Source organism: Setaria viridis, chromosome 1 (genome assembly GCF_005286985.2).
Source record: "Setaria viridis chromosome 1, Setaria_viridis_v4.0, whole genome shotgun sequence".
NCBI classification, from domain to species: Eukaryota; Viridiplantae; Streptophyta; class Magnoliopsida; order Poales; family Poaceae; genus Setaria; species Setaria viridis.
In genome coordinates this window covers 24,679,353-24,693,255 of record NC_048263.2, presented here as the reverse complement: position 1 = coordinate 24,693,255, position 13,903 = coordinate 24,679,353, and the positions used below count along the sequence as shown (strand labels likewise).

The following is a 13,903-nucleotide window of genomic DNA, read 5'->3' as shown; positions in this document are numbered from 1 at the left end:
CTACTTCCTCGACGTCGATCGGATCGACTACTCGTGCTACATCAAGACTTCCGCTGCGACGCGCGACAAGCCACGGTATAATCTATGATCATCTACTCGCAAGTGATCCTGTTTATCGCAGTTATATTTTGTGTGCTAGCGAGTAGCATGCCGCGTTTCCTAACAGTGGTACCAGAGCTGTGCTTGTGTTGTTTTTGATCTAGATTAAATTTTTTTTGCATGGTTGGTTGTAGATCAGATCGTTTTGGCAAATAGCGTTACGCGCGAATTGGACTGTATTACTCCGTTCTTGCTTCCTCATTATGTGAGTGGCTAACTGGTCATCTTTACGACGGTGCGCAAGCATCACGCGGCTGACCACGAGGTTGTGAGTTCGTGTAGCAAAGCAGTCGATACGCGGTGTGAACGGCTATGTCGGCTAGAACGGCATGTCTGTTAGCTTGCTGGCAGCATGCGAAAAATCTGTTCTACCCGTTATCGGCTGACGGGACCAGATCATGTTTAAAAAAAGGGAGGGGACATGTTGCATCGTTTGTAGAAACGCCTACTCGTTTTGGCAGAGAATGATGTGATGGTATGGCCTCAAAATCATGTGATGATCTATGTGTAATAAATTCGTGTGGCCTGCGTGTCACAAATTATTACAACCGGGTTGAGGCTGTTCATTTTCGGCCTGCGTGCCACTCCTGTGATGTAATTTATAATTTTAGTTTAGCTACTAGCGTGTATTAGTTGAATTAGATTATATAATTCATCGACATGAGCGAAGCGACTTGGTGATCATCGTACCTTGGAGAAGGCGCCCAAGATGCGACGTCTGGACGTAGGTGTGCGGATTGATGGTTGTTGACATGTGCTGATTTTCGTTGGACGAAGAAAGGCCATACTATCACAATAATTTAATTATTTAGGATTATTATTATTGTGCACTGCCTGTGATGAGCATGATAAATCCCTCATGAAAAATTAAGATTTTATACCCTTCTAACAGCTGCACAATTGGGGTCTTGTTAGTAGGTGATGGGTTTGTCAAAGCAGGGTGTCATCTTCTACCTTGATCCATTGGGTGGTGTCGGACACCACGGCATAGTGTTGGTTTGCTTGACAGAGCTATCAAGTTGGACTTGAGCTTTGGGGCATAAGTGTTGGGAGCTGAGACATATGATGTCACCCAACAAACGAAAGTCGCATTGGATGCGATTGGCAAGTGTTGCCTACCTTGTTCACTATGATGCTAGCGGTGATGCCAAAGCTCACTAGTATCACAGTGAACGTTGGATCTCGTCCTGCTATGCAACACCGGGAGACATTCGCACAACATAGCAGGAATTCTTTCATTAAAAGTGTTAATAAAAGAAGTGCTAACCATTGCATATCTTATTGTTGTAGAAAATGTCGAGTGCATCAAACTTCAATTTGCGATCGATCCTAGATAGAGAAAAGCTAAATGGAACAAACTTTGTTGATTGGAATCGGAACCTGAGAATTGTTCTCAGGCAAGAGAAAAAAGAGTACGTTCTCGATACGCCTTACCCAGAAGAGCCTAAGAATGTCGCGCACACCACTAGTGCATATCGTGCTTATGTGAAGCGTACTGATGATGCAGTGGATGTGCAGTGCCTGATGCTTGCTTGCATGAAGTCTGAGCTGCAGAAGCAATTTGAGAGCACTATCCTGTACGATATGATCGTGGGGTTACATGGCATGTTTGAAAACCAGGCAAGGGTTGACAGGTTTAATACCTCAAAAGTCCTATTTGGTTGCAAGCTTGCTGAAGGTGCTCCAGTCAGCCCTCATGTGATTAAGATGATTGGGTACATTGAGAGCTTGCAGAGACTGAGTTTTCCCCTAAATGACGATCTTGCCACCGATGTGATACTGCAGTCCCTGCCTGCTAGCTTTGAACCGTTAATCCTAAACTATCACATGAATGGTTTGAAGAAATCGCTGACTGAGTTGCATGGGATGCTTAAGATGGTAGATGCGAGTCTTAGGAAGACTCCTGGTCATGTGATGACAGTCCAGAAGATTAAGAAGCGTAAGCGCTCAGCGAAGGCTAAGAAACCTGCCGAAAGTGGGACTTTCGGGCAGGCGTCCAAGGCCAAAGAAAAATAAAAGAAAGATGGTGCCTTCCCTGACGATGCTTGCTTTCACTGTGGTGCTAAGGGGCATTGGTCGAGGAATTGCAAGAAGTACTTGGAAGATAAAAGGAAGAAAGGAGGTGCGACCTCCGCTCAAGGTATTAATGTTATTGAAATTAATCTTGCTACACGTTCTAATAATGCATGGGTATTTGATACTGGTGCAATGATTCACACTTACAAATCGTTGCAGGGGCTGAAAATAATTAGACGCTTTGCGAGAGACGAAGTGGATTTGCACGTCGGGAATGGAACAAAGGTTGCTGCGTTGGCCGTCGGCACTTATCCATTGTCATTGCCTTTTGGATTAGTGCTAGAACTCAATAATTGTTATTTTGTTCCTGCATTGAATAAGAACATTATTTCCTCCTCATGTTTAGAGGATGATGATTATGAATTCATAATAAAGAACAAGTGTTATTCCATTTTTATGAATGGCATGTACTATAGGAGATGTCCCATTGTGAATGGGCTTTACATTCTTGATCTAGAAGATGCAGAAATTAATAGCATAAGTACTAAGAGAACTCGCGTAGATAACTCAAATCCTACTTACTTGTGGCATTATTGTTTAGGCCATATGGGCGAGAAACGCATAGAGAGGCTCCATAAAGATGGTCTTCTTGATCCTTTTGATTTTGAATCAATTGAGACATGCTGAGTCGTGCCTACTTGGAAAAATGACTAAAACTCCCTTTGTTGGACAAAGTGAGAGGGCAAGCAAGTTATTAGGCCTAGTACATATAGATGCATGCGGTCCAATGAACTCGGTCACAAGAGGTGATTTTCAGTACTTTATTACCTTTACTGATGACTTCAGTAGATATGGCTATATTTATTTGATGAGGAATAAGGCAGAATCCTTTGAAAAGTTCAAAGGATTCCAAAATGAAGTACAAAATCATACAGGCAAGACAATATAATTCCTACGATCGGATCGTGGTGGAGAATATTTGAGCCATGAGTTTAGCAATCATCTGAAGAGTTGCAGAATTGTTCCACAACTGACTCCGCCAGGAACACCGCAGCGGAACGGTGTGTCCGAGGGGAGGAACCGAACCTTGTTGGACATGGTGAGGTATATGATGAGTCAAGCTGATCTTCCATTGTATTTTTGGGGCTATGCACTAGAGACTGATGCGTTCACACTAAACCGTGTACCCTCTAAATCTGTGGAGAAGATGCCATATGAGATATGGATTGGGAAGCGTCCCAGTTTGTCATTCTTGAAGATTTGGGGTTGCAAAACCTATGTGAAGTGTTTGACGCCCACTAAACTCAAGCCCAGATCTGATAAATGTATCTTTGTGGGGTATCCTAGGGAAACCAAAGGATACTATTTTTATAACCGTCAAGAGAACAAAGTGTTTGTTGCTCGAAATGCTATCTTCCTTGAGAAAGAGTTTCTCTCAAAAGAAATTAGTGGAAGCACGGTGCAATTTGAAGAAGTTCAAGAAACACCAGAAAATGTTTCAATTCCCATTGATGAGGTGTAACATGATGAATCAGCGATGGTCGCTGACCAACATGATGAACCTGAACCATGAAGATCAATACGGGCATGTCGCGCACCTAATAAGTGCACGCTACTAATTACAGGGCAGCATGACATCCTATTGTTGGACAATGAGGAGCCTAAAATATACACAAAAGCATTGATGGGACCGGAGTTTGAGAGATGGCTTGATGCCATGCGATCCGAGATGGAGTCCATGAGAGAGAATCAGGTTTGGAACTTGGTTGATCCACCTGATGGTGTGAGAGCCATTGATAAATGGATTTTCAAGAAAAAGATAGACGCTGATGGAAAGGTTCACATCTATATGGCATGACCGGTAGCCAAAGGTTTTCGTCAAATTCAAGGTGTTGACTATGACGAGACATTTTTGCCCGTCGCCATGCTGAAGTCTATTCGGATCCTTCTAGCAATTACCACATATTATGACTATGAGATTTGGCAAATGGACGTCAAAACAACTTTCCTTAATGGAAACCTAAATGAGGATGTGTATATGACACAGCCTGAAGGTTTTGTCGACCAGCAAAATGCTAGAAAAGTGTGTAGACTTAGGAAGTCTATATACGGGCTAAAGCAAGCATCCCGGAGCTGGAATCTTCGTTTTGATGAGGTAGTCAAATCGTTTGGCATCTCTAAGAATAAGAAGAGGCATGTGTTTACAATAAATCTAGTGGGAGCATACTCGTGTTTCTAATCTTGTATGTGGATGACATACTATTAATTGGGAATGACATTCCGCTTATGGAGGATGTCAAGACCTCATTGAGAAAGAGTTTCTCTATGAAGGACCTTGGAGAAGCAACCTACATACTGGGCATAAAGATCTATAGAGATAGGTCTAAATGCTTAATTGGATTAAGCCAGAGCATATACCTTGACAAGGTGTTGAATAGGTTCAACATGAATGATTCCAAGAAAGGATTCATACCTATGTCACATGGTGTAACCTTGAGCAAGACTCAGTGTGCGTTGTCGCCTGATAAACAAGAAAGGATGAGTCGGGTACCATACGCTTCGGCTATTGGCTCGATCATGTATGCCATGTTGTGCACGCACCTAGACATTTTGTATGCTCTAAGTGTTACGAGTAGGTACCAATCCAACCCGGGTGATGGTCACTGGGTTGCAGAAAAAAATATCCTTAAGTACTTCCGAAGAACTAAGGATATGTTTCTAGTCTATGGAGGTTCAGAGGAGCTCGTTGTAAATGGTTACACCGATGCTAGCTTCCAAACTGACCAGGATGATAGCAAATCTCAATCGGGATATGTTTTCTGCCTCAATGGTGGAGCAGTGAGCTAGAAAAGTTCCAAGCAAGAGATAGTTGCAGATTTGACAATAGAAGCCGAGTATATTGCAACTTTGGAAGCTGCAAAGGAAGCTGTATGGATCAAAAAATTTATTTCTAAGTTGGGTGTGGTCCCTAGTTGCTCTAGTCCGATAGACCTCTATTGTGACAATAGTGGTGCTATCGCACAGGCAAAGAGCCTAAGTCGCACCAGAAGTCCAAACATATACTACAGCGATATCACCTGATTCGAGAAATCATCGATCGAGGAGATGTGAAGATATGGAAGGTGCACACCGACCTGAACATTGCAGATCCGTTGACTAAGCCACTCCCACAAGCAAAGCATGAGATGCATATGAAGTCAATGGGCATGAGATGCTAGCATAACTGACTAGCATTAGTGGGAGGCTTATGATGATGTATTCCATAAAGGTAGTCATAAGATGATGACATCATGTCAACATTTGTAATCCGCATTTTTCAGTGATATGTTCCATGACTTTGTCATTATATGTGATTCGTTAGTGAAACTTCATGATACAATATTGACATTTTACTAAAAGTGATCCCCAGCTTTCATCCATCATGCAGGATTGTGACGTAGAGATAAGTTGGCACATGTGTTGGGTGGATGATCTTGTTTCATAGGTCATGGCAATATGGGATATTGCGCCAACAATGTAGGCACGTGTTAGGAACATGGTGCCGGATAGATCCACTACGAGACACCGCGAATACACTACTGTCAGTGAGTCTTCTAACGACACGCATATTACATCCTCAGACCAAAGATCGGTGCAGAGTCCCGGATTGTGGAGCATCGCATTTTGGGGTTGCTAAATGCTATTCCATAACTGGGTAGTTATAAAAGCAACTTTCAGATGTGGTTGAAGCAAGTTGCAGGGTGTACCGAGTCAAGAAGGAATCTGCCCCTCCCATTTCAGGGAGACACTCCTTTGGGCCCTCTCGATGTGATGAACTGAAAGTGCATGGCCATGCCTGGACTAAAGGTTAGTCGATCAGAAAAGTTCTTCACTAAGCGAGAAATGGCTAAGAATAAGGGTAGCACTTCACTCGCCTTATACTTGGTTAGGTGTCATGTGGCAGAAGGATATAATATTGGCGAGTGTTACAGGTTATGCAAGATATGATCTTCGTGAACCTTCGGGAGTCAGTACGCCTTGCTAGAGGCCAATGCTAACTATTGATCAAAAATGGTTTCCGAGTCATGTCCGTTGGTTGCATGAACATACGGGGCCACACACTTAAGGGATTGGAACACATGGATACTCGTATAATTAACTCTTGTGCAAGTGGGAGACTGTTGGAGATGCCCAAGAGGGCCTAGCCCAATTAGCAAGTGCTGGCCCAATTAGCAAGCATTATATATATTGCTAATCACCGGCCACAACTTGATTAACCCGAGGGGGCTAATAAACCAGCCTCACGCTAGGCTCCAGCTTCCACAAGGCTCTTGCCGCACGCTTCCTAGTGCGCCGCCGCTGCCACATGCCTTCTAGTGCGCCACCGTCACACGCACCTGCAGTCTTCCCTCCCGGATCAAAGGTTGATCATGGGGATCTCCGAGTATGTGCCGTCGAGTGCTAACACGCTTCAGTTCGTCATCTCATCCTGTACGTCTGGACTGTTGTAGAGGTGTCACTAGGTTGCGCACTTCATCAGATCGTACGACTACTTCCTCGACGTCAATCGGATCGACTACTCGTGCTTCATCAAGACTTCCACTGTGACGCGCGACAAGCGAAGATATAATCTATGATCATCTACTCACAAGTGATCCTGTTTACGCGGTTATATTTTTGTGTGCTAGCGAGTAGCATACCGCGTTTCCTAACATACACATGGATCTAACATGTCTATGAAACATCTCTTCCTTTCATAGATACGTTTTAAAAATTCATCTCTACAACACGGTCCATGCGAGAACACTTCTAACACACTTTATGAAAATGTGCCTATATTGCTATAGAGATGAAATAAAGCGTATCTATAAGGATGATATTCTAGTAGTGGCTATTTACAAAGCATTTGTGCATACTTTTACCACTATACATTCCAATTATGATGTACAGGCCATAGATAGACCTTTAGTTAGCACTAGGCTTTTTAGTGAAAAATGGTTCAAAATATTGCGATACTGAGACATGAATTAAAGTCGTCCCAACATACTTCATAGAATCTGAGCAGAATCTACAGATCATATAGTCAAGAAGTGATTTTTTTTAGTTTTAACCTTTTTTAAAATTATTTTTTTAAAAAAACCCGTCCCCAACTTAATTTGCACGGGGTGACCCTTTTGGCTGCGCCAGTGCCCGTGGCGTGGCAGGAAGCCTCTACCTCACCACATGCACTAGTGCGGTAGTGGTTGCCACCCTGACGCGGCGGGGGAGGCCGGGCTAGCGCGGTGCTGAGTTGGCATGGCGCTTGCCGCGCCAGCCCACCTGGCGCGGCAGCGCCAGGGTTAGAGCCGCATGCCGGCTCCCTCCTCCTCCCTCCCTCCTCTCTTCCTTCCTCCAGAAACACTCGAGCCCGAGGCAGTTACTCGCCGCTAGCTGCCGCCACTCCCAAATCCCCCCAAATCTAGCGATTTCGATTGGGGAAAGTAGTTGGAATCGTTCACCGCTTCGTTTGGAAGGTATCCCCCAACCTTTTGCCTTGTTTTACCATTCCATTTTGTAGATCGGAGGAGGTTTAGGTGACCTAGGGTTAGGTTGTTGATTTGAAATTTTGATGAAATGCCTTGTTATGTGTTAGATGGTGCTTAGTTCATACGGACTAGACTCTCTGCCCATGATATTGATGTGTAGAACTTGTTGCATGCTTCGATTTAGGTAGATATTCATGCATTTGTGTAGTGTACATGGCATTGGTAGGTTTAATTATGCAATATGTCCAATTAATATGTCCAATATGTTTATGTCATAATATACTTGCCATAGTTGTTATGGTTTAGTATTTGTATTTTGTAGATGGATCGTTTAGTTCGTATGTTTGATGGTGCGATTGTGAAAGAGAATGGGGAGTTTGAGAATATGAATGAGGCAGTGGAAATGTTCAATGCTCCTCCAACATTTAAAGATTTAGTTGATCGTGCAATGAGAAAGTATGGATGTAGAGTGGATGAGATGACATTGAGAGGCCATTTTGATTGTGGGAAAGTTAGAGCTCATTATGTTCTTATGAACTTGGCATCCGAGTCAAATTGGAAGCAATACAAGTATGTAGTTCAGCAAGAAAATGTTGTATATTTGGAGGTGGTAGTTGCAAGTTTTTGTATGCTTGGCCCAAATGTTGCCTTGAGAGATGAAGTGCTGGTAGTGAATCATAATGGTACCCAAGAGTCAGAAATTTTGCAGCACACTTTTGGTGAAAGACAATATGATTTTGGCTTGGCCATTGCGAATGATGATTTTCCCAATGATACTTTGAAGCGAGAAGAAGCAAATATAGATGATGATGACATATCTCTAGGTTTCGAAGATGGTGATGTGGCGGATCCACTTCGGATTAGCTTGATCACGCAGGGTTAAGCTGCCTAGCATGCGACACTCCTGCCTAAACCAAGTTAACTCGAAGTACCATCGGATTTCATCCGATTTAACCACTTGATCAGGATCGAGTTTAGCAAACCCACAAGAAGTGAGTGGTTCCAGAGAATATAACGAGTCCACTGAGTTAGGCAAATTTTTACCCATTTAGTTCGACAATAAAAACCAACATCAGAGTTTTACAAGTTTCAAAAGAAACAACAGAGATAAACACTAGCGGAAGACTTCGTCGGGGTCGGATGTCCTGGTGAGACCAACCGGGACATCACCGATTCCTCTCCTCGCCGTCCGAGGAAGGATCCCACTCGACCGTCCAGCTCGGCGGGAGCTGGGGCGGCCAAGCGCCAGCAAGAGAGGGGTCGGAAGCAGCAACTTCACCTGAAAACAGGAGCCACAACAAGGCTGAGCTACTAAGCTCAACAAGACTTAACCGATAGGAGTAAAACTACTCCTCCCTCTAGACATGCAAGGCTTTTGGCTGAGGGGTTTTGTTTGCCAAAGCACTAAGTAAAACCCTATCTTCAAGTTTTAGCTCTGGTTCTAAGTTCATTTACCAGTCTAGGTTTTGGCACCTATTCTAAGCAATCATAGAGCCAAACAAGAGGTGTAGATATATCAACAAACATTGCCATCATCAGATTCCTCATTTACTCAGGGTGACATAGCGATCAAGCAATCTCAAACTGTGAGAGGCAGACGAATCGATTCGAGTTCTTTAACCATGCATGGTGAACCTAGCCTCACGACATCCGCGCACCTGGAGGTCGCTTCCTGTGTCGGCCTTCCCCATCAATCCCCTAACCCGTGTCGGGCCCATTTCCTTTGGTGCAAGGTTCCACAGACCCGGCCTCTGCCACCCTGTGACCACGCTTGCCACCACGTGTGACAACCAGCAGGGGAAACTCCGTTCCAAGAACAATGGGGCGACCGCTCACGTCTAGGTTCAATCCGGTACTAGGCTTCCTCATCCCATACTAAGTATGAGGCTAGTACTTTCAAACACTTGATCACGAACACCACCACTGTCGGGCCTTAGCAAGTTTTCATAGAGAGACGGGGCAACCATCCGTCCACCAAAAGTTACCAAAACCCTGCCCCGTCCATCGTCCTTATAATTATAACAGAAGGGTAGACATGCAACTCCTATAGCTCACGAGTGACAGGGAATCACTCGACTTTTACCGTCTCCTAGTTAAGCTATGCATCTATTCGGTCCAACAGCTAGTGTTCAAACATGGGGAGCTAAGTTATGCATCTAGGGCTTCAAACAACTCCTGTACGTAAATGCACAAGCATGTTACAGAAGGCATGCGCAAGTCTGGTAAAACACAAAGGGTTTTCATGCAACCGGGGCTTGCCTTCAAGCAAGGAGGAAGGAAACTGCTCGACTTCTAGGGCAACTTCGGCTTCAGCGGGCAGAAGCTCAGCTACAGCTTCTTCTTCGGGCACCGGGTGTAGCTCGTAGAAGCCGTCGGCGAGGTGCAGCTCTACACGAACGCAATGCAAAAGTTAGCATAGACGGTTATTTCAACAGCAACACTGGCTCGCCTGAGCCCAGAAACTCGCGACAAGGAGCAGGAGAGCCGGGAGGTTCAAGAGAGCTGGTGATGATCAAGAGGTAAGGGTAGGAAAGGAACTTATGATCTGATCCTTGAACTAGAGAATGTGATATACTAGGGGTCCTCAGACGCAAGCGCTGAAGAGTTCCTAAGTTTACACATACACCCTCGGGTTGAAGGAAAAGATCACAGCCGAACCCTCGGGCGAGGCGGATAAGGGTCGGCGGAACAGACAGGGTCGGGCGAGACGGAACCGGGGTCGGGTGGATAAGAGGGGTCGGGCGAGGCGGACTGGGGTCAGCAACTCACCTTCTTCCTGAAAGGAAAGCTTGGGGTCGGGAAAAGAAAGCAGACTTGGGCGGAGGGACTAAAGCTTTGAACAAAGACTAAGACTGGGAATGCTACGGCGGCGGCGGGGCTTCTTGCAGATCACAAGAAGGCTTTTACGCAGCACGGAGGAGCAAGCTGCTGGGTGACTTGGAGAAAACTAAGGGAGATTCTGAGAGCAAAGTTCCTCAGGAACTTGGTGTGTGGCGCTAGGAGCTTGAGCAGGGAGCGAGAGAAAATGACTGAAGGCAACAATGGCGGAGGGGACTCCGGCGACGGGGGCATTCCTTTTATAACTGCTGGAACGGAGAAAGGAAGCGGCGCGGGAGAGAGAGAGAGAGAGAAGGGGAGCGGCGCGAAGGCCGGGGAGAAGCAATGGAGTGCTCTGCCGGGGCGGCGATTGAGCGACGAGGGCGGTGGTGCAGGGCTCCGGGGGTGACGCCAGCAGCCATTGGGTTCTGCCGTCAGGGCGGCGTAGGAGCGGGTAGACCGGTGGTTGAGATTTGGCGGAAGGCGGGCGTCGCCGTGCGGAAGATATGATAGAAGCGACCGGTTTAACGGCGCTAGAATTGAGGGCGCACAGGTGAGTGGACAGGCAGCCGCGGGCACGGGTGAGAGCGCGGAACAACAGATTGTCGGGCGGCTTCTGACAGGGCGGGGAAAGGAGCTGTCGCGGCTGCGGTCGGGGTTGGCGATGGGGGGGGAATCGTCATGTAGCGGAGACCAGGCGGCGCGACTGTGGTTGAAGTGACGGAAAAGACGGGCGACATCGGGCTCTGGGGCCGAGATCTGGCGGCGTGATGATGGGCGCGGGAGGCGAGGCTCGGCAGAAAGGTTGCAGAAGGCTTCCGCTGCCATTGGGGAAGGGGGCGCGCGAGAACCCACTTGGTCGCTTGCCAGAGACAAAACTGCGCGGCGGGCGTCGGAGAAGACGAGCCACGCGGCAGGAAGACTCCGAAGCGGGCATGCAACTCGAGTGCACCTGTCGCGGAGGATCTGGGAAAAAGATCTCGCGGGTCCACCGGTGGATAGAACGGACGTTTGAGGGAAGCTTAGCAGGATCCGATGGTGGGCTGAGCTCGCCGGGGTCGGGAGAGGAGCGAAACGTGAAGGGGTCGGGTCTCCCGGGGTCGGAACCAGGCGTAAGGCTGAGCACTCGGCGCGGTAAAACAAGACAGATGGCTAGGATCAAGGGCTCCGATCAAGATTAACTTGGGAGGTTTTAGGGGTCGGTCGTCACAGGTGACTTTGAGGATGATGGGGTAGAAGATGTCGAGGAAGAGGAGGAGTCACAATCTCATAGTGATGGGCCTGAATATGAGGACGAGGAGTCACAATCTGAGGAGGATGGGCCGCAGGTCAACACTGCAACCGTGCATGATGCAAAAGCCATTGGTCGTATGGACGAATCTTTTTCTTACACCCATAACGAGTTGCGGTTGTTGAAAGAATGTGATGTCCAAGTGCCATCCATTCCCATTGATAAGGATATAAGCATGGTCCACAAAGCCATATGTGAATCTACTATGGTGAATTTTGAAGGGATACCCTTTAGTGAGAGTCCAGTTATTAAGAAGGGAATCATTCAGAGTGAGAACTGGTATGACATGGTAGAGATGCACATTGGGATTAGGCCTCCTGAGCCCGAGGAGGGAGACAACTCAAAGAAGACCTCCAGTGTGAGCTCCGTATGGTTGAGGGAGGAGTTCAGCGTGTGCCCACCAGGAGCATCTAACGAGCTTGTGGAGAGGCACGCTCGTGTTTGGCGGTGGCACTTTGTTAGCACCTTCCTGCTAACTGATGTAGCCATGAACACTGTGTCGTGGATGGTTCTTCCAATTTTGGGTCAGGATTGGGACAACATCCATTTATACAGTTGGGGCTCAGCGGTGCTCGCCTGGCTGTACAGGCAGCTGTGTGACGCTTGCAGACGCACTTCAAGGGATGCAAATCTTGGAGGGTGTGTGTAACGGCCTTGGTTAATCAGCCAAGTTAATCCTAAGATGAGTCCCTAATCCAGCTGACTCAGCCCTTCCTGAGCTTGAGCACCTAAGGTCCGGTTCTCAGCCCTGACCCCTGAAAACCCAAACCAGACCGCCGGTTCTTCTCTAAGTCCCAAAGGCAGTGTTCCTTCAAAATCTTGGAGCTGAAAAGGAACCAGAGACTGACGGGTGGACCCACAACCAGATTTCCTGGTTCTCTCGAGACAAACGCGCCAGAGCAGCGTGCGCCCGCTTTAGAGCTTCCCCGCCACATGGCTCGATCTCTACGACGCGCGCCGCTTCACCCAGTCGCCAGCCACGACAGGATGGATCAGCACGCCTTCCTCCCCAATCACAGTAGAAGCCCCCTGCTTCCCTTCTGCCTCGCCTCATCTTGCTCGCATCCTTGCCGGCCGCGCCAAGGTGCCCTGTCGCCGCCGTGGTAGAGTTTTTTTTGCCGCTGCTGCGTTAGACCGCCTCGCACCCCGCACCCATCACCTCGCCCGGATCTCCGGCTGCAAGCCCTGATGCCTTTCGGTTTTTCCGCCTCTCCACAGTCGCGCCGCCCACGAACTCGCTCCACAACGATACCGTCCTCGCCAACCATGGCTCCGGCAGAGACAGCTCCTTTTTTCGCCTCGCTAGTGATGTGCGCTGGCAAGCCACCGTCTGCGCTCGCTCGCGCCGCCGCTCGCCCTGTCACTTCGCCTGCTGCGACCTCGCTTGTAGCGCCTTCCTTCCTATCACCCGCCAGTCAAATCCGCCGCCCACAATCCGCCGCTTGATGCGACCAGACCATGCTCGCCTTCGCCAAATCTAAATCCCGGCAAAACCGCGCCTGGGTCGGCCTTGTCTCCAGAGCCCAATGACCAAAGACCCTATCTCCGAAGCTCTGTTCCGCCACCCATCGCCGCTCAATCGCCGCCAGGGCAGCGCACTCCATCCTTTTCTTCCCGGTCTTCGTGCTGCTCAAACTCTCTCTTCCGCGCAGCTATAAAGAGGAGTACCAGAGCCCCCACCGGAGTTTCCTTCGCTATCACTGCTTCGCCGCACCCTACTCTGCTTGCACTTGAGCACTGCCACTTGAGCTCTTGAGAAGTTCCCCTCTCCGCTCAACCCACTTCTCCCCAACCCACCAGCCGTCTGATCCTCCGCCCGGTGCTAGAGCTTTCTTGTTGACCACAAGAAGCACCGCCACCGCCGGAGCACCTTCAAACCTTGCCGCCACCCAAGCCTTAGCACTTTAGTCTTTCTGCCCAAGTTTGTTCCTTTCCGACCCCAAAACTTCACCAGTAGACCTGAAGGTAAGCTGCCGACCCCTTCCCGGTTCGCCCGCCCCTTTTTCGTCTCGCCCGACCCTGTCTATTCGCCGACCCTTATCCACCTCGCCCGAGGGCTCGGCTGTATCTCTTTCCTTGACCCGAGGGTATCTGTGTAAAATATCGGGGACTTCTTTGTGTTAAGTCTGAGGATCCTGGTACAGTTATTCCTTAAGTTTAAGGGTCAGATCATAAG

General features: G+C 47.9%; 1 protein-coding gene across 1 annotated transcript; it reads left to right on the top strand.

Annotated features, from left to right (window-relative positions):
- Positions 1-1,392: 1,392 nt before the first annotated feature.
- LOC140221640 (uncharacterized) lies at positions 1,393-2,115 on the top strand. Its single transcript, XM_072291378.1, has one exon. The coding sequence runs from the start codon at positions 1,393-1,395 to the stop codon at positions 2,113-2,115; it is 723 nt and encodes a 240-aa protein (XP_072147479.1).
- Positions 2,116-13,903: the final 11,788 nt, after the last annotated feature.